A 24,200-nucleotide genomic window follows, 5' to 3' on the forward strand; every position below is an offset into this window, starting at 1 on the left:
GAGATAACTGCGCGTTCATGCGCTGGTTTAAAAGGGGATATGTATCGATAGTAGAAACAATGATTAGCAACGCTGTTATTGGCTGTTCAGCATGGCCAAAGAACGTGCCCAGTTTTTCTCCCAAGCAGAACAAGAGCTTTTAATGGAAGGTTATGCCGAATTTGAGTCTTTAATTAAAACGACAGGAAACACCTCAAAGTCTGCAAAAGCCAGGAGAGAGGGCTGGCAAAAAGTAGCAGACAAATTAAATGCGTAAGTGCTGTCCATGGTAGATGTTTCTATTACTTTCTACAGTGTGTATTTTTGCATTTTAATAATTTCATATTTACTTTGTTCTTTTATGTCAGAGCCACCACGGGACCCACTAGAACATGGGGACAAGTAAAAGTGAAGTACAAGAATATTCTACAAAATGGTAGCCTTTAATTGTTATACTGTCTTTATTTTAAAAAGCCACTTTTTTTCCTTTTTAAAAGCCACTGTTAAATAATGTGTTTCTCTGTTTATAACAGCCACCAAGAAAAAGGCTGAAATAAAAAAAACAGGTGGTGGTCCTGCACCACCACATTATACCCCAGCAGAGGAGCTGGCCCTTGGGTTGAATGAAGACCGAACCATTGTGGAGGGCATCCCTGGGGGCAGCTCTTCCTCAGACCCAAAGCCAGGGACCAGTAGCAGCAACACCTTCATTACTGGTAGGCTAAATGAGCTTTCAATTCTCTTAGTACACTGTAAAATTATTTGTTGCTGCATTAAATGAAGTATAATCCAAATGGCTGGTACAGTCATTTCAACCATTTGTGAAAGTGAAGACTTCTACACTTTTAGTTAAAATAAAATGTTGCCATGAGTTATTGATCACATTATATTTTTTACAGTGTAGTTAATTGTAATTATTTTTTTTTTTCCTCTTTTGTGCAGTTTTACATAATACACCAACACTTTTACCTGTTCCCAAGCAAGTGGTGGCTGAAGCATATGCAGTAAGTTGTGTACTTTTTCTAACTTTCATAAAGGGAAGAGAGTGCAACACTTTGGAATACCCATTTATTTCCATTGCACAGGACAGTGAAGAAACCCTCTCAGATGACTGTCCTTTGGAGGAAGAACCTGTAAGTGCATAAATAACTTTACACTAATTTGTATATACTTGTGTACCTATTCTTTCTGTCTGCAATATGAGTAGCAGGAGTCCACACCTAGAGAAAGGCTTGCAGAAGAGTCTGCACAAAGAACTGATACAGAGGTGGACAGTGTTGTACTTTTACTTTTTACTTTTGTTGCATGAGGCATGTTTTGACCCCTTTTTTTTTCTTTCACAAAATGACACAGGGTGACATCCGTTCCCTATATAAACGGCATCTTCAACAAAAAATCGAGTATTTGGACCTGAAAAAACACAAATTAAGAGGAGAAATTGAACTTGACAACTTGAAAAAGAGAAAAATTGCACTAGAGATAGAGTTGCTTCAAAAGGACCTTCAGAGTAAGTGCTAATACACCATTTGACACACAGTAGTATTGCTGACTTTACATAACTATCTCTTATTGCAGGCAAAAGATGACTTGCTGGCTTTTCTTTATAAAAAATTGTTTAAATAAAACTCCAGGAACTAAGCATATTTGTCTTGTCTTTTATTTTACACATTCAAAAATGGTGCTCCACAATTCTGTCCCGTGCAGCTCTGCCACTAGGTTGGTCCAAGTGCACTGGCTGGAGGTCATCATCAGGCTGCACCTCCACCACAGGGGTCCTCTCCTTTCTGATGGTAGCAATATTGTGGAGGATGGCACATGCAACAATGATGTCACAGGCCCTGTCAGGTGCAACCCTCAGACCCTTCAGACACTGAAATCTTTCCTTTAGTTGCCCAAAGGTCATTTCAATGCGTGCCCTTGTCCTGGCTAGAGCTGCATTGTAACGGGTTTGTGGTCCAGGATTTGGGTCAGGGAAGGGCGTCATAAAATGCTGCCTGCAGGCATAGCCCCTGTCTCCAAGCAGGATCCCGTCAAAATCCCCTGTATAATGGAAAAATGCAGTTTTGTTAGGCTCAGCATAAGTGTGTGTAATACTGTGAGCTTGACATTTATGTTCCCTTACCACGTTCAAATAATGTGCATAAATGTGACTCTCTGAAAATTCTTGAGTCATGCACTGATCCTGGCCATTTCGCTTCCACATTTGTGATATGGAACATAGCGTCACACACCATCTAAGAGATTTTAGTCAGTCAACTGCATACTTTTTGATCCATTTCTTTTTTTTTTATGTAATATATTATAAATTGTAATAGTAATTTACCTGCACATTTATACTGTGAACCCCCTTTCTGTTCACAAAATCCCCTTCATTGGGGCCTGGTGGGGCCTTGATGGGGATGTGTGTGCAATCTATGGCACCAATCACGTTAGGGAAGCCTGAAGGACACATACTGTTAGTCATACTTTTTGGCATGGTCATGATTGCATGTCATTAACAATTATAAATGTACCTGCAATAGCAAAAAAATTCTGCTTTACCACCTGGGGTCTTAAGTGGCTTGGAAATACCACAAAAACCCTTAAAAACTGCTTGAGTGCCAGGTAAACTTTGCGAATGGCACGACAGACAGCACTTTTCACTAAGTTCTCTGCATCTCCAATAGTGTAAAGGAAAGTGCCACTCGCAAAGAATCTCAGGGCAATGCACACAGTCTGTGCAGTTGTCAAAGCCCGACTCCTCCGTGTTGAACACTTAATGTGTGGTTCCAACAAATTAATGATGTAAATAACACCCTCACGAGAAAAACGATATCTCTCAACAATTACACTTTCGCGCTGCGCCAAAGGATCCTGTCTATCCCGCAATACGCGATTAATTCGAAAAGCTCTGCGAATTATTCTTGCACCTTCCGCAACAGGTTGCTGTCGTAAAAATGGACAAGACATGGCTGCGACAGACTTCCCTATCTCCTCCGCTTATAAAGCCGCGATCTAATCCTGTTTACATGAAATAAGCCTGCTCCCGAGCAGGTTTAAGCTTGCGCACCTGTTGCTATGACAGCAAGTCCAGGATGAGCGTCGAAGAACCAAACGATCCAAGATCATGCCAAATCGTCAACAATCAAATCCAGCTAACTGAGTTAGCGACGTACGAAGAACGAGCCCCTGATCTCTGTGCTTCACAACATCACAATGTTATTAAGCTGGATTTAACACAGAAATCAAGGGTCAAGAGCCCAACTAAAGCAAACACTGGTCTCCATGATGGTGGCATCATTTTAACCAATAAAACATCAACATCTGATCCTCTGTGATGCTCAATAACAGCAGGTGTTCATCATTAATGCTCAATCATCATTTAATTAGTCACTTAATTATCTCAATAACTCTTTGAGGACTTGGGATTTGAGTTGAGACTTGCTTGTGACTTGAAAGGATCAACTTGGTCCCACCTCTGCTAATTAGTTAAATCAGCTGTCTGAGTTCATGAGTGAAATAAATATATGGCAGGACTTTTACTTTCTGACCCCTGGACTTTACACCTCTGATCCAGTATTATTTACATGTATCCAAACCAACTTACATTGAATTGAAGGAATACATTTTTCAGCTAATGCATATATAGCTGAGGGCATTGTTTTTGCAAACAGCCATGTAGTCTATTTTAGTATAGTTCTGTGAATGTTTCAATGTGAGTTTTGCAAAGCCATTTGATGATATTTTAAACAAATTTCAGTTCCTCTGTTTTATTTCCTTATCTTCCACTGTAGATTAGGAAACAGATAATCTGCAAAAAGTTTCTGCAAAATCACTCATTGCCACTGATGTCAAAAAAAGGAGCACATAACTCGGGTGTCTCACAACCGCAGACCACGTGTAACCACACCAGCCCAGGACCTCCACATCCAGCATCTTCACCTCCATGATCATCTGAGACCAGCCACCCAGACAGCTGCTGCAACAATCGGTTTGCATAACCAAAGAATTTCTGCACAAACGGTCAGAAACCATCTCAGGGAAGCTCATCTGCATGCTCGTCGTCCTCATCAGGGTCTCGACCTGACCCCAGTTCGTCGTCATAACCGACTTGAGTGGGCAAAAGCTCACATTCAATGGCTTCTGGCACTTTGGAGAGGTGTTCTCTTCACAGATGAATCCCAGTTTTCACTGTACAGAGCAGTCGTGGCCTAATGGATAGAGAGTTGGACTTGTAACCCGAAGGTCGTGGGTTCGAGTCTCAGGTCCAGCAGAGATTGTAGGTGGGGGAGTGAATAACCAACACTCTCTCCACCCTCAATACCACGACTGAGATGAGACCCGAAGGCACCAAACCCCAAACTGCTCCCGGGTGCCGTGGCAATGGCTGCCCACTGCTCCGGGTGTCTGTTCACTACTGTGTGTACGCTTGGATGGGTTAAATGCAGAGCATAAATTCAGAGTATGGGTCACCATACTTGGCCACACACCACTTCCCTTCCCCTTTAAAAAAAAAAGAAAAAAAAAAAAAAACATGGCAGGCATCGTGTGGGTGAGCAGTTTGCTGATGTCAACGTTGTGGATCGAGTGGCCCATGGTGGCGGTGGGGTTATGGTATGGACAACAAACACAGGTGCATTTTATTGATGGAATTTTGAATGCACAGAGATACCGTGACGAGATCCTGAGGCCCATTGTTGTGCCATTCATCCACGACCATCACCTCATGTTGCAGCATGATAATGCACGGCCCCATGTTGCAAGGATCTGTTCACAAATCTTGGAAGCTGAAAACATCCCAGTTCTTGCATGGCCAGTATACTCACCGGACATGTCACCCATTAAGCATGTTTGGGATGCTCTGGATCGGCGTATACGACAGCGTGTTCCAGTTCCTGCTAATATCCAGCAACTTCGCACAGCCATTGAAGAGGAGTGGACTAACATTCCACAGGCCACAATCAACAACTTGATTAACTCTATGCGAAGGAGATGGCAAATGGTGGTCACACCCCCCATAATCATGCTGTCTAATCAGCATCTTGATATGCCACACCTGTGAGGTGGATGGATTATCTCGGCAAAGGAGAAGTGCTCACTAACACAGATTTAGACAGATTTGTGAACAATATTTGAGAAAAATAGGCCTTTTGTGTACATAGAAAAAGTCTTAGATCTTTGAGTTCAGCTCATGAAAAATGGGGGCAAAAACAAAAGTGTTGCGTTTATAATTTTGTTCAGTGTAGATTAAACACATGATCTGACATCTTAATATAAATAATAAAACCCTGAGCGCCCATACAGTATCTCTGATCATTCATTATGTCTTATATTATTTAATCTGTCATACATAAACTACCTGATGTAAAAATAATAAAAATAATAATATATATATATATAAAAAATAGCCTGTTATACATATCTTTAATATTCATATCCAACTGGGTTCAGCTGTTGAAATATTATTATTTTTTTGTAGAATATCCTCAGACACACTGCTTTGGCTCTCGGGGCCCAATAATCTCATCTTTGATGACTATTTTGTCCTTTTAAAAAGTAATACTGCGGCCCAGATAGAAAAAGATAATTAAATGAACAGATGCAGATATCAGCTTTACTTTGGCCTGTTGTTTACTAGAGATATCTGAGTGAGAGCTGAGGCTCCAGTCATATAAAGCTGTTGTGCTCGTGGAGACTTAATAAAGCAGAAAAGACAATTATTTCAGAAGAAGAGATGCTGATGAAGATTTTCTAGTGATCAAACAGCAGATTGAAGCTCTGAAGCTCCTGAAAGACTGGAATTACAGCGAGATCAACTGTGTTCAGCAGCGATACTGTGAGTGTTTGTACAGAATTCATTTAGTGAATTGAGTGTTAAATCAGCGCAGACAGAAAAATAAAGCAGACGATCGGGAGACGGATTCATTCTGAGTCAATTCAAGCCTCTGTGTTTCATTCTGCTGATCTCAATCACATTCATCATTATTCATACTGTCGTCAGCTCACATCAGAGATTCAGATACCACTTCATCATTAAATGAGTCACTAATGAACTTTTATTACATTTACTGATCAGTTTACAATATAAATATTAAAGCAACCTTATTACTCTGTTTATTAAAGATAAAGAACAGTATGTGTCTGATGTAGATTTATAACTTTGAAAGATAATTAAAACAATCAAAAATGAATAATAATAATAATGTTTAATCTATATAGCGTCTTTCCCAGGCACAAGGACGCTTTACCAAAGCAGTAACACATAGTCATTTCACATAGTCACAAACAGTCAGCTCAAATAATCAAGTTGGACAGTAGACATTTGCCCAGTCCAGAAACAAAATGAAAACAAGATGAATGCAGTTGCATATCATAATACGGCAAAGTATGTCTGGTAGTATTGGGTAAACAAGTAGGCTTTGAGTTGTGTTTTAAAGTCAGACAGTGAGGTTGTTGTCAGCGGAAAGATTTCCATAGCTTAGGAGCCATGACAGAAAATGACCTGCCACCCGTTGAAGATAGACAAAATCTAGGTAAGTACAGTCAGAAGATTACACCCTGAAGATCGAAGCGATTGAGATGGAATGTGAGGAGAAAGTAAGTCAGAAAGGTAACAATGAGCAAGGCCATCGAGTGATTTGAAGGTAAGCAGAGGAATATTATAAATAGACACAGATGACACAGGTAACCAGTGGAGGTTAAATATGAGCAGATCGTTTAGTGTTGGTTTGTATTCTTACAGCAGAATTTTGAATGTATTGTACCCGAGAAATTGAGTGTGCAGGTAAACCAGCAAAAAGAGCATTACAGTAGTCGATGCACGATGTAATAAAAGCAAGCGCTAATGATTCTGCATCTTTTGGGCTGACATAGGAACGAAGTTGAGCTATACGGCGACGCTGGAGAAATGCAACTTTGGAAAGTTTATTAATGTAAACATCCAGGGTTAGTGAAGGATCAAGGATCAAATTTCTAACGGTGGCTGATGGAAAAATTGTTGTGGCATCAAGGTTAAAGCTGGGAACATTAGTTATATTTTCTGTTGGGGGACCAGTAATAAAAATTTCTGTCTTGCTCAAATTCAAACATATAAAATTGGAATTTAACCATGTCTTTAACTCATTAACACACATAGATAATGATGTGGTTTGGTAGAATCTGGATGGCAAACAGTATATATCTGAATAGTATCCGCATAACAGTGATAATGAAACCCATAACGACGATTAATATATCCAAGAGGCATAATGTAAATAATAAACAGTAATGGGCCGAGAACAAAGCCTTGGGGAACCTTGGAGATGTCATGATGTGAGATTTGATGAGTTTGTGTGCATGTGAACATCAGAAAGAGGATTTACAGAGAGTCTTTCTATCGTTTAATATCACACAGAGACACTGAGGAATCATCATAAAGTCTAAACCCAGCGTAAAGGGGTTCAGTGAATGTGGTGTTGAATGTGTGTAAGTGTGTGAGTGTGTGTGTGTCAGAGACGCTGTAGAAGGACAGAATGCCGGTCAACACGTCCACATACACTCCTGCTCTATTAGAGGATAAACACATGTCAAGTATATCAGTGCTGTTATTATTGTGCCAGACAGTGAAGAAACCGTTACCACAGCAGCTCAGACTCCAGGATTTATCATTTAATCCAAACATACAGTCATCACTCTCTCCTTTCCTGCTGATTCCTTTATATGACACTGATATATCAACATAATCTCCGCTCCATTCAGCCTCCCAGTAACAGCGTCCAGTCAGACTCTCAACACACAGAACCTGGAGAACATCATCAAATCTCTCTGGATGATCAGGATACGGCTGCTTCTCATACACACTTGTGATCTTCCTGTTCTCATCAGACAGAACGAGTCGAGTGTATGCTGTGTTTGGATCCAGTGTGAGATCACAGGCATCTGAACACAAGAAGAGAGAAACATCAAGAACAACACAACAGTGAAGATGTCTGTATGTTTGCAAAGTTCAAACTGTCCTCACTATGCACAAATGTCCTCACTAATATAGTGAAAGCTGTTTTTAAAATGTTAAAGCGTAATGATAGCAGGTTTCTGCAGCAGCGGCTCGGTTCCCGCTGACAGATGCTGCTTTCAGACGATCCTGTGTGTGTGTGTGTCTGTGAAGAGCATTAACGCTTTCTAATTACAGTGTGTTTCTGCAGCGTTGATCATTGTAGCCAATCACAGATGTATTTGTTGAGCGCGTGAACACAACGGCCAATCAGAGGGGTTTATTCAGAATCCGCTCAATACGCCAGAGTTTGTTCAACGTGAGCTCTCCCATATGGCAAAACTATATATTGAAATATATGCTAAATATATGTTGCAAACAGAGAAGCTCAATGAAATATATTTTTGAAATAGGAAATATATTTAGTCTCAACCTTCATATACCAAAATATATTTATAAATGTTTTTCTGGGGCTAGATTAGGGGTGTCCCCGCTTAAGGATTCACACAGTCGAATCGGAAGTTTCGAATCTTGCCGATAGTTGACTGATAGTCGAATCATATGTTTGAGGGTGGGGACAACATACATTATCAAAAGTCAAGTGAGACACTGGACAGTCATAATTACTCACACTGGTGGGTGTGGGAGTAAGTGCAGGTTACAGGCGGGTATATCGATGTGGGAGAAGTGGTTTGGGTGAAAGGTAGTTGATGTGTGGGGTGTGGATGGGTGTAGAGGGTATATGGTTGTGGGGTGGGTTATTATTATTATAAATATTATTCTCCCGGTGATTTACATTCTGTAAATAATGTGTAATGGATGCCTTGCAGATACAAAAATAATGTTTTATGTTTTGCTTAAAAGATAGTTAACATTAAAGTCAGCGAAACCCTAAAAAGTCACAACATTTTTTACAATAGTGCTCTCATAACGTTATGTATATCACAGAAGTTATAATGCTCTGCATTTCTGTTTTGAGCTGTGCATGCTGAAGATTACCAGTTTCTCCCATTCATAAGTATAGGAGTGAACTGTCTTTGTATTTCTATAGTCTTTGTTTCAAATAAAACACTTACTAATGAAATATTTTTATTTACCTGCATGCCATGTGATCATTAATCAACATAAAAAAAACATGAACATGCAAATGTGATACTTAATTATTTAAATATGTATTTTTTAATCTCAGGGGTACTTAAATCAAATATATTTGGTGAATAAGGTTTAGATGACAAAAAGTTTTGGAATACCTGCATTACATGTAAACTAAGAAATACGTGAATGCACATTTTAATTAGTTATAATTAATAATACATGGTTAAAAAACCTACAGAGTAATAACTAAAATAAAAATGAATGTGTTCATCAGTAGTTGATGCAATGTTGAAACCCTTCTTAAACCTGAAATGATTTTTGTACATCCAGAGTTCAAATGCTGTCGCCACCTGAATAATGACTGATCTTTGTGTGAATGTCCACAAAACTGGACTATAAATACATCTATAATATGTATATAATCAGTGGGATATTTTAGAAAGGAAAATCTAAAAGATGAAAAAGAGAAATTAGGGAGAATCAATGAATTATGAATAATTTATTGCTATTGTGTGAATAATATGTAATCATGTAATTCATAAAAAGTAACTGTAGTCTGATTATGAGTATTTTAAAATGTAATTTACTCTGATTACAAGTACTTAATTTGTGGAATCTGATTACGTAATCCAGATTACATGTAATCAGTTACTACCCTGCACAAAATGCCCTGAATGCACATGAACGTGTCTGCGTGGCTCTGAACAAACTCCTTTTGTGGATGCATTCTTCACGAAACAACGTGCAGACACACGACATCTAAATTAAAAAAAAAAAAAAAATCACAGCGTTTTATCGTCATAATATTATTATAATGTTATGTATATGACAGTCCCAGTCATAGTTATTAATTTTCTGCATTGTTGTTTGTCCTGCTCGTGCTGCCCGCTGAGATAATCACCGTAGGCCTACTACTTTACTGCAGCGCAACTCAACCAAATGCATCTTATACGAGATAAATAATATATCCACAATATATATAAACAAGCTGAAATGTTTTGAAATCACTCGTACCCTATCCAGTCTTTCACTCTGCCTGTGTTAATTTGAGTCTTGTTAAAGTTTTAAATTCCTGCCACCAAGACGCTCCTCTGCCGGACACGGATTATGGAACGTGAAACCTAAATCTATAGTGGTGGTTGGATTTATTCATGCACGTTAAAATATTTATTTAAAGCTTCTTTCCTTTCAGATTCTCATTTACAGCATTATCTTAACAGGCTCTATGTTAACTTATTGGAAGAAAACCGGTAGTTCTATGTGAAATCAGACATTGAGCACCCCCCATATAGCCAAAATGGCATGATCAGAACACCCCGTGACTATTCGACTGTGAGTAAAATCAGGCTCCTCTTATCAAAGCATCGAATATTCAGGGTCATCCCGAGGCTAGATAATTAATTTTCTTAGCCTGAAGTATATAGATGTCAAAATATATTTTTTAAAGGTTTTAAAAAAACTAATTTCTATATTTAATATATATTTTCAAAAATATATATTTCTTACAGTATATTTTTAATGTATTAATTTAATTTCAAAAATGCATATTTTAAATGTGTATATATATATATATATATATATATATATATATAGTAAAAAAAACTAACTTTTTACAGAAAATTATCAAATATATAATTTCACAGTTCTCAAGATCTCAGCATCTTTATTTATTTCTAAACATCTTGTTGAGAATTAACAGAGGTTTGGATGTTGATGTTTAAGTGAAAATAGTAAAGTTTGATGTCACCATTATATAGATCAGTGTTTGCTTCAGTTGGGCTCTTGATCTTTCATTTCTTAAGTATTACTTTTTCTCTGGCAGGTTTCACTGTGTGTTTCTAAAGCTCATTTGGTAAAAGAACAAATGCGACAGAAAATTTGGTCAAGTAATGTTGATTACTTATTGCTGGTGGTATAGTCATCAGCAATGTTTTCTCTATTTTTTTTTTTTTTTTCTTGCTGAGCAAAACTTTTCTCTATTGGGAAGACATTTCGGCCACCTGAGCAAAAACAGTCTTTAAACCAGAGCTGTACTGTGCATACAAAAAAAGGGTGTAAATTTGAACTTTAATGTGCTATTTATATTTGATTTGACCCTTGATGTAACTAAATGATGCACATTTTAGGTTACCTGAGAAAACATTTTCTACAGTGCTGTGTTACAATGAAGCTTAATAATTAAAAACATATTTTAAAAAAATCTCACGCAGAATAGTTAAATTCTTTATAATAATATAATATAATATAGCTAATATGAAAAAATGAAGCATTTCTTGCTCATGAATTCCCTTTTTGAGGTCAAATATTTATTAGGCTTTAATATAATATATTATAATATAAAAAAAAAATCAAATTGCTTTCCCAACTCATTTTTGTGTTGGCATATTATTTATTTTGCGCACAGCTTAGAGGGAACATTGGTCATCAGCAATAAATTATTAAGAGTCTAGCTTTCATTAAATGATGTTTGCTGCAGCTTTCTGATATTTTGGCATTGTGCCAATAAAATGTTCAGATTATTATTTATTTTTTTAGGTCAATATAAAGAAAATGCATTGAACTATGTGTTTTAGATCCACAGAGACATCAAGAGTTAGTTATCAATTTTACATAGCAGTGCTGTGATGTTTTGAAAGATTTTGCAATTATGCAGAAAATATTTTGATAGGATCATTCAGACACACATAAAATCAAGACACATCAAGAATCAGCGCATGAATCTCAACAACAGTGACAATCAACAAAAAGCTTTTTTGTGAATCTAGTAGGTTGTTTTGTGATGTTCAGTGTTGAACTGTTTATCAGAATATTTTGTCACCATTGAGGAGATTCATATTCTGATTATTGATGTGTCTTGATTCTATGTGTGTCTGAATGACACTGTCAAATTATTTTCTGCATAATTGCAAAATCTTTCAAAACATCACAGCGCTGCCATGTAAAATGTATAACTAACTCGAAATACTGAGAGATCAGACCCTGATTGGGTGTTGTTGTCATATAGTGGCTGATTCAGTTTCCCCTGCTTATTTTGCTTTGCCATAACAAATGTGTTAAATAGGTAAAAAAAAAGTACTTATGATAAACACCGTAAACAGCAACCATTTGCATGACAGCGCTTAATGCACATGGTATGATTTTTAACCTTCATACAAACAAGAAACGTGAAATCACCATCAAATAAACATAAGACTCTCAGACTCACCTGACTCAATATTAATATTAATATCTTTAACTTTAAACTATAACATAGGCAGATTATTCTTATATATTAAAAAAGAAGTGCTTCAGCCGGGATAAAGATGTAGATGTGTATCTTTAGCGAAGCAGCGTGGAGAGCTGCTTGTGGGAGGCTTCAGAAACGCGCCGCAGCATGGCTGGTTTAAACCCAAGCATTGACTAGAGTGGCCACGATCAGCTCCAGTGATCGTGTTGGAGCCATAGTAAAGTGTAAATAAGGGCTTATAAACAATATAAAAATAGAAATATAATACACTTATACATTTAAAATTTTAATTAAAACAATAAGTAATAAACAATAAACAAACAATATCCTGGCCAGAGGAGAACTGGCCCCCCGACTGAGTCTGGTTTCTCCCAAGGTTTTTTCCTCCATTCTGTCTCAGAGGGAGTTTTGGTTCCTTGCCGCTGTCGCCTCTGGCTTACTTAATTGAGGACACTTAATTTCTAGCGATTATCGCCAGTTTGATTTCACAGATACTATTTAAACTGAACTGAGCTAGACAATGACATCACTGAATTCAATAATGAAATGCCTTTAACTGAAAATTATACATTATTATTATACATTACTGACACTCTATCCTCCAATCTGATACTGTTAAGTGATTTGACACAATCTGTACTGTTAAAAGCACTATATAAATAAAGCTGACTTGACTTAATAGTCATGTGTCATTCAATAAATATAAATCCTTGTGTATTAAAAGAAAGATATTTCCATATGACTCTAAAGTTGAATCGACATATTACTGTTATGTAGTAGAGCTGCACGATTAATCGTTAAAAGATCACGATCTCGATTCAAATACCCACACGATCTACTTTCTAAATGACAACGATTTGCCTGTGTCTATTAAAACTTTGAAAAAATCATACCGGAATATTCAAATCTGCATTCACGCTGCTGCTGATCCAGAGAGCAGACAGTTAACGTGTTTAGGTAAGAAAAAGCTTCACAAACAGTCTTTTCAACTACACAGTATTATTTCTGTCTTACAGTCATTCATAGAAATACTGGGATAAAAGTTTATAGTTCAGCTACTTGATGTCTATGGTAGCGATCAAAATAGAGCCACTCATCTTTTGAAAGTAACTGGCGCTTCAAATAACATTTGTGTCGATTGCATCGTTTCGCCACTAGGTGGCGACAAGTAACTGTTAAAACATTTATTTGTCATTGAATCATTCATTCGAGATTCGTTCAAAAACACTGATTCATCCATTAATGAAACAAGTGAGGTATGAGTGAGTCATTGAATCATTCATACAAACCAGTTCCCTATCAGTCGGTCACTCCGAGTCACGTCGGTGACCGACGAATTGGGATCTCGCTTAGAGAGACCAATCCCCTACGAGAGTATCTAAACGAGCCAATGCACATTGGCATGCGATTATTGCATCCAGCTGCCGCTAATCACAGCGTGAGTATAATTAGGCAGCGGGTGCAGCGCATATTCAGCTTTTCGCTTCGGAGCCGAGCGGTTACATTGTTCTGCTCCTGACCTCTGCTGACGAGTGAATTCAACGAGTTAAGCACGCTCTTTGGGAGACTCTCGTGCTGGCGGTACGGCGCTTCAGCAGCGGTGGTTCTTCCTGTGTCGAGTGGGTTGCACACATCAGGCTGCACTACCCCCTGATTGTGTTGCAAGTGGCCATCTCCCCTGTGCGCTTCAGCACACTGAAAGAGTGATTTCTCTAAAAGAGCATTCACGGGTGCGTCTTTTTAAAGACGACGTTGCATCTGGCAAACTTGACGTTGCGTCTTTGTAAAGACGAGTTGGGTCTTGCTTCAGACAACGTGTCACCCGTGCGTTTCTGGATGCGGTCGTTACCTGGGGCCGGGTGATGGTCATGATCACTGCCTCACATGCCTGGGCAGTAAGCATGCTGAGGTGGCGTTCGTGGATGAGGCATCTTCTCATGGGAAGGTGATCATCTTGGAGTTGCGGGCCAGGCTCCGATACCTCGACAAAGGGACGGAGCTCTGTTGCCCCTGCCTTGATTTGGCCCTCGTTCTGGCTGCAGACAGACGGGGACCATTTCAGGCAGTGGCATGGTGGCAAACCCTCCAGGGAACCAACCCTTGAGGGACCATCGCCCCTCTTGCGCTCCAAAACCAGTTGAGCTGTCAGTGGAGCGTGCTGGGCCCTCTACAAGGGGAGCACCAGCAGTTACCCTGGCGCTCCTCCCGGTCACCAGACGTCGACTGCTGCATCGGAGGGTGAGCTGGAGATTTCTGGGCAAGAAGATTCGGCTGCTGCTGCTCCGGCAGTAGCAGTGCCTGAGTCGGATCTAGAAATCACGGCTATGCTTTCCCGGGCCACTGAGAGGGTAGGGCTCGAGTGGAGATCCCACCGTGTCCCGAGCCCTCAAGGTTGGACGACTGGTTTCTCGGGGTAGTTTGCGCTGGTTCTCAGCGCCCTGCCCTAGTGCCTCTCTCCCGGAGGTGCATGGGGAGCTTACCAGGTCGTGGACGGCACCTTTTACTGCCAGAAACCGCCCTGCTAGCTCCTCCCCCTCACCACCCTCGGTGGCGCAGCTAGGGGGTATACGGGGGTCCCCCCGGTGGAGCGGTCGGTTGCGATGCAGTTGTGTCCTAATACCGTCTCCACTCAGCGGGGCGAACCGTGCCTCCCCTTCCGGGCCTGTAGGTACTCGTCTGGTCTGTCCGGCGGGGCTTATATGGCCTGTGGGGAAGCTGCCTCCACCTTTCGCTACGGCGTTACTGCAGGGTCCTCAGGCTAAAGGCACTGAGGACATGCACGGGGGTGGTTACGATCCGGAAGCTCTGAGAGCTTGTACCTCAGGCCTCGCGCTACGAGCGACGAAGGTGACGCGGTCTCTGGGTCGTGCGATGTCCACACTTGTGGTCCAGGATGTTCACCCCTGGCTGTGTCTGGTCGACATGGGGACACCGACAAAGTATCGGTTCCTCAAGGGCCCTGTGTCCCAGACTGGCCTCTGTGGCGACGCAGTCGAGAACATGGCCCAGCAGTTCTCGGCTGCTCACGAGCAGGTTGAGGCGATCCAACACCTCCTGCCCCGGCGGGCAGCTGCTGCCTCCACCCGTCCGCCGGCTGCAGCGCCCCAGCCTGCTTGTCGCCGAGGGCGGCCCCTGCGTCCGTCCCTGCTCCCGCACCGCATCCGCAGCAGCTTCCAGAAGCGGTGCCGTTGAGCTGGGCGTAGGCAGGCCGCCCCGCCCGTCCTGGCCCCCGTCAAACCTGGCGGTGAGCGGAAGAGCAAGAGGCACAGGACGGGCAACCCAGAGAGAGAGAGAGAGGACTGCTTTGGGAGGTGGCGGATGCGCCTCCCCCTCCCCCGGTGGAGGGCCGGGTGGAGATTCTCCTATTTCAAAAATCTCGACAAGAAGCGGTTGTCTCTGCCCTGGGTCCCAAGAGGGCATGGAGAGTCGCGGACGGACCAACTCCGGACCGCGCTCATCCTCCTCTTCGCCAGCTGGCAGCAGTGGGCGGTTCGAGAGCGTCATCAAAGGCCCTACTCACGCACCCTCTGCCAAACCTCGGAACCAGGTAAGCGCGCACCGCACACTCAGACCCCTTGGTCCGCCACGGGCCGTGTTCCTGTGTTCCACCTCGCTGCCCCACCGCGGGTACGTCGGTGGTCCCGCTGCTCCGCTTGTACGGTGTCTGGGTGCCTGTCTACCCAGCCCGTCTTGCTGGCTCCAGTGGACCATCTGACTCGGCTATGCGGTTCAGTTTCCTCCCAAGTTCAGGGGCATCCACCTCACAGCAGTGAAGGCAGCTGATGCTCATGTTTTGTGTGGAGAGATCGCTGTCCTACTGGCGGAGGACGCGATGGAGCCGGTCCCTCCAGCCGATATGAAGACAGGGCTTGCAACCCTTACTTCATTGTGCCCAAGAAAGCGGTGGGTTACGACCAATCTTGGATCTGCGTGTCTGGAACTGGGCCCTTCACAGGCTTTCGTTCAAGACGCTCACGCAGAAACGCATCTTTGGGTGCATCCGTCCCCGAGATTGGTTTGCAGCGGTCAACCTGAAGGACGTGTACGTCCATGTGTCGATTCCTTCCGCGCCACAGGCCATTCCTGCAGTTTGCGTTGAAGGATGGGCATATCAGTACAAGGTCCTGCCCTTCGGGCTGTCCCTGTTACCCCGTGTCTTCACGAAAGTTGCGGAGGCAGCCCTTGTTCCCATGAGAGAACAGGGCGTTCGCATTTTCAACTACCTCAACGACTGGCCTATACTGGCTCAGTCTCAGGACCAGTTGTGCGAACACAGGGATTTGGTGTCACACCTCAGCCAGTTGGGCCTTCAGGTCAACTGGGAAAAGAGCAAACTCTCCCCGACGCAGAGGATCTCTTTTCTCGGTATGGAGTTGGATTCGGTCAGTCAGACAGCACGCCTCACGTAGGAACGTGCTCAGTCGGTGTTGAACTGCTTGAATGCGTTCAAGAGCAGGACAGCGGCCCCACTGAAACAATTTCAGAGGCTCCTGGGGCATATGACAGCTGCAGCGGCAGTCACGCCGCTGGGGCTGCTTCATATGAGGCCGCTTCAACACTGGCTCCATGGCCGAGTCCCGAGGTGGGCGTGGCAGCGCGGCACTCACCGGGTCCAAGTCACACCGGCCTGCCGCCGAACCCTCACCCCGTGGTCAGACCTTTCGTTTCTGCGGGCAGGAGTGCCCCTGGAACAGGTCTCCAGGCATGCTGTGATTTCACGGATGCCTCCACCACCGGCTGAGGTGCCACGTTCGACGGGCTTGCGGTGTCGGGGGTTTGGACGGGCCCCCAACTGCACTGGCACATCAATTGCCTAGAGTTGCTAGCGGTACGTCTGGCCTTGGTCCGTCTCAGAAGGTGTTTACGAGGCAAACACGTACTGGTCCGCACGGACAACACTGCGACCGTTGCGTACATCAACCGACAAGGTGGTCTGCGCTCCCGTCGCATGTCGCAACTCGCCCGCCACCTCCTCCTCTGGAGTCAGAAGCATCTGAGGTCGCTTCGTGCCATTCATATTCCGGGCTTGCTCAACCGGGCAGCCGACGAGCTGTCACGAGCTGCGCTCCCCGGAGAATGGAGACTCCATCCCCAGACGGTCCAGCTCAGCTGGCCGCGGGGCCTTCGCAAGTGTGCGTCTCCCCCAGTGAGCCTTCTCGCAAAAACAGATACTATGCAAGATCAGGGGGGACGAGCAGCAGGTCCTGCTCGTGGCGCCGTACTGGCCCACTCGGACTTGGTTCTCAGAACTGATGCTCCTCGTGACAGCCCCTCCCTGACAGATTCCTCTGAGGAAGGATCTACTGACTCAGAGACGGGGCACCTTTTTGCACCCGCGTCCAGACCTAAGAAGCTGGAAACTTCATGTCTGCTCCCTGGACGGGACGCGGAGGTTCTAGGTGACCTACCCCAAGGGGTAGTTGACACCATCACTTCGGCTAGAGCGCCGTCCACGAGACAGGCCTACGTCTTGAAATGGAACCTGTTCGTCGAGTGGTGTTCTTCTCACCGAGAAGACCCCCGAAAGTGCCCGATCAGAGTCGTGCTTTCCTTTTTGCAGCAGGGGTTGGAGCTAAGGCTGTCTCCCTCCACCCTTAAAGTCTATGTGGCTGCGATTGCTGCCAACCATGACCCCGTGGAAGGGAAGTCGGTGGGTAAGCATGACTTGGTCATCAGGTTCCTTAGGGGGGCAAGAAGGTTAAATCCTCCACGGCCCCCCTCTATACCCTCTTGGGACCTGTCTCTAGTGCTGAAAGCACTATAGCAGGCCCCATTTGAGCCTTTGCAGTCAGTTGAGCTGCAGTTTATTTCAATGAAGACTCTGCTCCTTCTTGCATTGGCCTCCATCAAGAGGGTAGGGGACCTGCACGCATTTTCGGTCGACGATCCGTGCCTAGAGTTTGGGCCGGCTGACTCCCAGGTAATCCTGAGGCCCCGGCCTGGCTACGTGCCCAAGGTTCCCACTACTCCCTTCAGGGACCAGGTGGTGAGCCTGCAAGCGCTGCCCTCGGAGGAGGCAGACCCAGCCCTTGCTTTGCTTTGTCCCGTCCGAGCGCGGAGATGCTACGTTGACAGGACACAAAGCTTCAGGACCTCAGACCAGCTCTTTGTCTGTCACGGAGGCCGGCAGAAGGGGAAGGCCGTCTCCAAGCAGAGGATGGCCCACTGGATAGTGGACGCCATCACCCTGGCTTATCAGGTACAGGGTGTGCCCTGCCCGTTCAGGTTGAGAGCTCACTCTACTAGAGCTGTTGCATCCTCCTGGGCGTTGGCTCGTGGCGCCTCGCTGGCAGATATTTGTAGAGCTGCGGGCTGGGCGACCCCTAACACGTTCGCTAGGTTCTATAGCCTTCGTGTGGAACCGGTTTCCTCCTGTGTTCTCACCTCAAACGGGTAGAAGCACTGAGAGGTCCCGTTTTCGGGTCGGCTTGCTAAAACTGCTCCAGAGAGTCCGTACTGTAGACCCTGTCGAGTTCCTCCGTCCCCTCGGCAGTCAGATGTGGCGGAGCATCTGACGCCAGGCCCTCACTCGCTGAATCCATGAGAACCGGTAGAGGGCTGGGTTCCATATGAAAGGCCTTTTTTGGACCCCATATGTGTATAGTCCACGGTATAGCCTGAGAGCCCGTGTTTCCCCGGCAGGTCTTCTGCCAATCTCCATGAGGTACAAATTCCTCTAATCCTCCATATGCGCCTAAGGTTGATCATATGCGTAATTGCTCCGAACCTCCTACGGGAAGGGCGAGCTTCCGTAGCGTCCGGTTCCAACTGGAATGGGTACGTTTTCCCAGTGTTATCCAGTCTTACTGAGTGGGTAGTGCCATGGCAGCAGTAGCTGGTCTTCTGCGGTAGCCCTGACCTGCGCCAAAAAATAGGGGCTCAGGAGGCTTCCACAGGACACTGGAAGGGGCAGTACCCGTGGCCTTTTGGTAGGGATCCCAATTCGTCGGTCACCGACGTGACTCGGAGTGACCGACTGATAGGGAACGTCTCGGTTACGTATGTAACCCTCGTTCCCTGAGGAAGGGAACGGAGACGTCACGTCCCGTCGCCACGGCTGCTGTACCACCGCTGAGCGGCCGGGTCACCGGCTCGGCTCCTCAGCGAAAACCTGAATATGCGCTGCACCCGCTGCCTAATTATACTCACGCTGTGATTAGCGGCAGCTGGATGCAATAATCGCATGCCAATGTGCATTGGCTCGTTTAGATACTCTCTAAGCGAGATCCCAATTCGTCGGTCACCGACGTGACGTCTCCGTTCCCTTCCTCAGGGAACGAGGGTTACATACGTAACCGAGACGTTTTTCATCATTTTAATACTAAAAATTGGTGTATTAAATACACTATATTTTAAATACATATACCCCGGGTTTCACAGACAAGGCTTAAGCCTAGTCCTAGACTAAAATGTAAGTCTGAGCTGTTTCAACTGAAAGAAACTGACTGATCTTAAAATATATCAGTGCTTTTGTTTTGTCTCAAGATGCACACCAGTCATGTTTTTTTTTCTAAGCATGTTTATAAAAATTGCTTAAATGTCTTATTTGAACTATGATCTAATCCTGGTTTAGTCTAAGCCCTGTCTGTGAAACCGGGCCACACTGTATTATATATTAAAATGTTTAATAATTCATTTAAATTAAACACTTTTAAATAGACTGCAGCAATTAATATTTTGTCACACATTATTTTGTTTAGTTCAGAATAGTGGGAGAATTGTGATCTCTATTTGAGACAAAAAAATTGTGATTCTCAATTTATCCAGAATCGTGCAGCTCTATTATGTAGTGACACACTACTTAAATCATCTTTGTGAGCAAAGGAGCCCTGGCAGTGCTAACTAGTTAAAAAAAAAAAGAAAAGAAAAAAATCTTTCTCTTTAAATCTAGTGTTTTGCACAGGTTACTGTGATGTTTGTTTATGGCACAGAAGAGATCATTAACCTGAGAGAAAAATAATGAAAGTCTATGAGATGAGTTCACATAACCAAGTGTGTGTGTGTGTGTGTGTGTGTGAGTGTGTATTTGTAGACCTACACTTTCGTAGTCCTGCTGTCATCCTGATCTCTCCTCCATGATCCACGCTATAAACACACAAACACACATTAATGTAGATCTGCATCATTCACACACTCACACACACACACACGCTCAGTATGTCAGTATTTGTCACGGTTCACCCATCCGCGGTCTCTCTTTGTCCCGTGGTTTGTCATGTGTGTACGTGTGGGGGCGTGGCCGAGCCATCATCCGCTCACTTCCCTCAGCTGTGCCTCGTCAATCGCGCCAGCTGTTGCTCATTTCCCGTGGCCTTAAATACTCACCTCTTTCTCCTCTCCACTGTCAGATCGTTCCTGGATGTCTCCCTGTTACAGTCTCTCCGTCTCCACTTCTTCTTCTCGTCGTTGTCGTCGTCGCTGGATCTGTTTGGTGTTGTGGATCGGAGTTCGTGTTGGTGTCGTCGTGTCTTCATCCCGTGTCTGGAGGTTTGCTGTCACTATCGGTTCCTGTCTTCACCACCACTCCACTTCACCGTGTGCCCATCCAGTACTGTGTCACTCCATTCCTCAATCCTGTCGGTGTCTCACTTCATCTGTACAATAAACTCTGTTTCACTTGCATACTGTTTCCTCATCTCTTCAGCCGACCATGACAGAACGATCTGACCAAGCTATGGAAGCAGCGAGTGTCCCAGTTTCAACTCTGGAGGATTTCATCGCCCAGAGCATCGACAGGATGAACAGCCAGGAGGCGAGCCTGAATAACACGAGTTGTGTTATTCAGGCTCTAGTGACACAGGTGTCCGAGCTCACCCAACAGTTTCAACAGCTACGAGCTCCCACCGCGCCACCCACGCCGCCAACCTCACCCACGCCATCGGGACCCCTCTCCCAGGTGGAACCCCGCTTGCCTGTTCCCGAGTCATACGCCGGTGAGCCAAATTTTTGCAGACCCTTCCTTACTAGATGCTCTATGCATTTTGCGCTCCAACCCCGAACATTCCAGAACGAACAAGGCAAGGTGGCGTTCGTTCTCACCCTGCTCACTGGGAGAGCGGCACTTTGGGGAACGGCGGTGTGGGAGAATCAAGACCCATGCTGTGCCTCGTTCCAAGCGCTCTCAGAGGAGATGAAACGGGTATTCGACCGCGCAGCCGCCGGAAGAGAGGCGGCCAGAATACTCGCGGATCTCCGTCAGGGTGCGAGGTCAGTCTCTGACTACTCCATCGAATTCCGCACCCTGGCGGCGGAGTGTCGCTGGAACGAGGAGGCGCAGTGGGACATGTTCCTGCATGGGCTGGCTGACCGCATCCACAAGGAGATCTACGTCATGGACCTCCCCACCACACTCGACAAGCTTATTGACTTGGCCATCCGGGTGGACGCACGGCTCACTAGAGCGGAGCTACGCGTCCCGGCCAATCGAGTCCCTGGTGGGTTTGAGAGTCGCCATACCAACGACAGGGACGCGGTCAGCACCAACTACGATCCCGAGCCCATGCAGGTAGGGCGGGCTCGGCTCTCCCGGGAGGAGAAGGAGAGGCGGAGGTCCCTGGGGCTTTGCCTGTATTGTGGAGAAGCAGGACACCGTCGGGATAGATGCCCAGTAAAAGACCAAGCCCGACAGTAAGTATGAGGCTACTGTCGGGTGGGATCTCTGCCAGGAAGACCTCATCCACATCATCTACTCTCCTTCCGGTGAGACTGAGATGGCACACACACACTCACCACTGTCAGGCCTTACTGGACTCAGGAGCTGAGGGTAATTTTCTAGACTTTGCACTTGCCAAGAGACTTCACATTCCCACAAGACCCCTCACTCACAAGATCGCCGTTCATGCCCTCAATGGCCAAGAACTACCCACCATTTCATTGATCACGGAACCCGTCACACTCGTCACCTCTGGCAACCATTCTGAAACCATCCCCTTCTTTATCATGGACTCTCCCCTGACACCCGTAGTGCTCGGCCACCCCTGGCTCATGTCCCATAACCCCAAGATTGACTGGCATCATAGAACTATCACTGCCTGGAGCGACCGTTGTCATAAGTCCTGTCTTGTGTCTGCTTGTCCGTTAGTCTCTGCTTCTATGTTTCAGGCTGTGGATCTGTCTAACGTGCCCGCGGAGTACCAGGACCTGAGAGAGGTGTTCAGTAAGTCTCGAGCAGCTTCTCTTCCTCCGCATCGTCCTTACGACTGTGCAATAGATTTACTACCAGGTATGTCTCCGCCTAAGGGCAAATTATATTCGCTTTCTGTCCCAGAAAGGGAGGCTATGGAGAAATATATTTCTGATTCTCTAGCTTCTGGGTTCATTCGCCCTTCCTCTTCTCCAGCGGGGGCGGGGTTCTTTTTTGTGGGGAAGAAGGACGGATCCCTGCGGCCTTGCATTGATTACCGAGGGCTGAACAACATCACGGTAAAGAATACCTATCCGTTGCCATTGATGTCTTCAGCCTTCGAGAGGTTGCAGGGAGCGGCCATCTTCACGAAATTGGACTTACGTAATGCCTATCATTTGGTCCGCATCAGGAAGGGGGATGAGTGGAAGACTGCCTTTAACACCCCTAGGGGGCACTTTGAATACTTGGTCATGCCCTTCGGGCTGTCCAACTCCCCAGCAGTCTTCCAGGCACTCGTCAACGACGTGCTGCGAGATATGGTCGATCAGTTCATATATGTTTACCTGAATGACATATTGATTTTTTCTTCATCTCTCCAGGAACATGTGCAGCACGTCCGACGAGTGCTTCAGAGGTTGCTAGAGAATGGGCTTTTTGTCAAGGCGGAGAAATGCGCGTTTCATACACAGTCTGTTCCATTTTTGGGGTACATTGTGTCGTCCGAGGGAGTGCGCATGGATCCTGACAAAGTCAAGGCTGTGGTGGAGTGGCCAAGCCCAGATTCCCGTAAGGCCCTACAGAGGTTTCTGGGTTTCGCTAATTTCTACCGGCGTTTCATTCGCAATTTCAGCCAACTAGCCGCGCCTCTGACCGCCTTGACCTCCCCCAGAACTACGTTCAGGTGGTCTAACACAGCTGAGGCTGCGTTTACCAAACTCAAAGGCCGCTTTGTTTCGGCTCCCATCCTCATAGCCCCTGAGTCCTCACGTCAGTTTGTGGTGGAGGTCGATGCGTCAGAGGTGGGGGTAGGTGCAGTTCTCTCCCAGCGCTCTTCCGCGGACGACAGGATGCATCCTTGCGCGTTTTTATCCCATCGTTTCTCACCAGCCGAACGCAATTATGACATTGGTAACAGGGAGTTGTTGGCCGTCAAGCTAGCGTTGGAAGAATGGCGTCACTGGTTGGAAGGGTCAGGGGTACCCTTTATCGTCTGGACTGACCATAAGAATCTTGAGTATATCAGAACTGCCAAAAGATTGAACTCCAGGCAGGCTCGGTGGGCACTTTTTTTCGGTCGTTTTGATTTTTCTCTCTCGTACCGCCCGGGTTCCAAAAACATCAAAAACCGATTCCTTATCTCGTATTTTTGACAGTTCCGAATGCCCGTCCACTCCCGAGTGCATTTTACCCGAGACGCTTTTCGTCTCCTCACTCACATGGGAGGTCGAATCGAGGGTCAAGACGGCCCTAGAAGGGGTAATGCCTCCGCCCGCTTGCCCACCGAATCGATTATTTGTGCCGGAGGAATTAAGGTCTGACGTTATCCAGTGGGGGCATTGTTCCAACGTGGCTTGTCATCCAGGAGTAAATCGCACCAGCTTTCTGGTCAAGCAACGATTCTGGTGGCCGCGCATGGCTCGTGACATTCACAGTTTTGTTTTGGCTTGCTCGGTTTGTGCCACTGGTAAGACTTCCAATCGACCCCCAGATGGGTTACTCCAACCGCTGCCTTCGAGACCCTGGTCCCACATCGCACTAGATTTTGTCACCGCCCTCCCGCCCTCTCAGGGCAACACGGTTGTTTTGACCGTGGTGGACCGATTCTC

At 45.2% G+C, this 24,200-nt stretch overlaps 1 protein-coding gene across 2 annotated transcripts in view; it reads right to left on the reverse strand.

The window, feature by feature from the left end:
- Positions 1 to 5,993: 5,993 nt before the first annotated feature.
- The window catches only part of LOC306875129 (protein NLRC3-like), a 102,556-nt gene continuing 84,349 nt past the window's right edge, over positions 5,994 to 24,200 (reverse strand). The window contains exons 10-11 of one of the 2 annotated variants that reach the window (XM_079425547.1): positions 20,287 to 20,333; positions 5,994 to 7,875 (exon numbers count right to left, since the gene is read on the reverse strand). In XM_079425547.1, coding sequence (XP_079281673.1) covers positions 7,331 to 7,875; positions 20,287 to 20,333 — 592 coding nt within the window. In that variant the 3' untranslated portion in view covers positions 5,994 to 7,330. The remainder of the gene's footprint in view (positions 7,876 to 20,286; positions 20,334 to 24,200) is intronic. The other variant, XM_079425548.1, reaches the window with a different exon arrangement.

Source organism: Barbus barbus, assembly GCF_936440315.1.
Source record: "Barbus barbus genome assembly, chromosome: 9".
Lineage (NCBI taxonomy): Eukaryota > Metazoa > Chordata > Actinopteri > Cypriniformes > Cyprinidae > Barbus > Barbus barbus.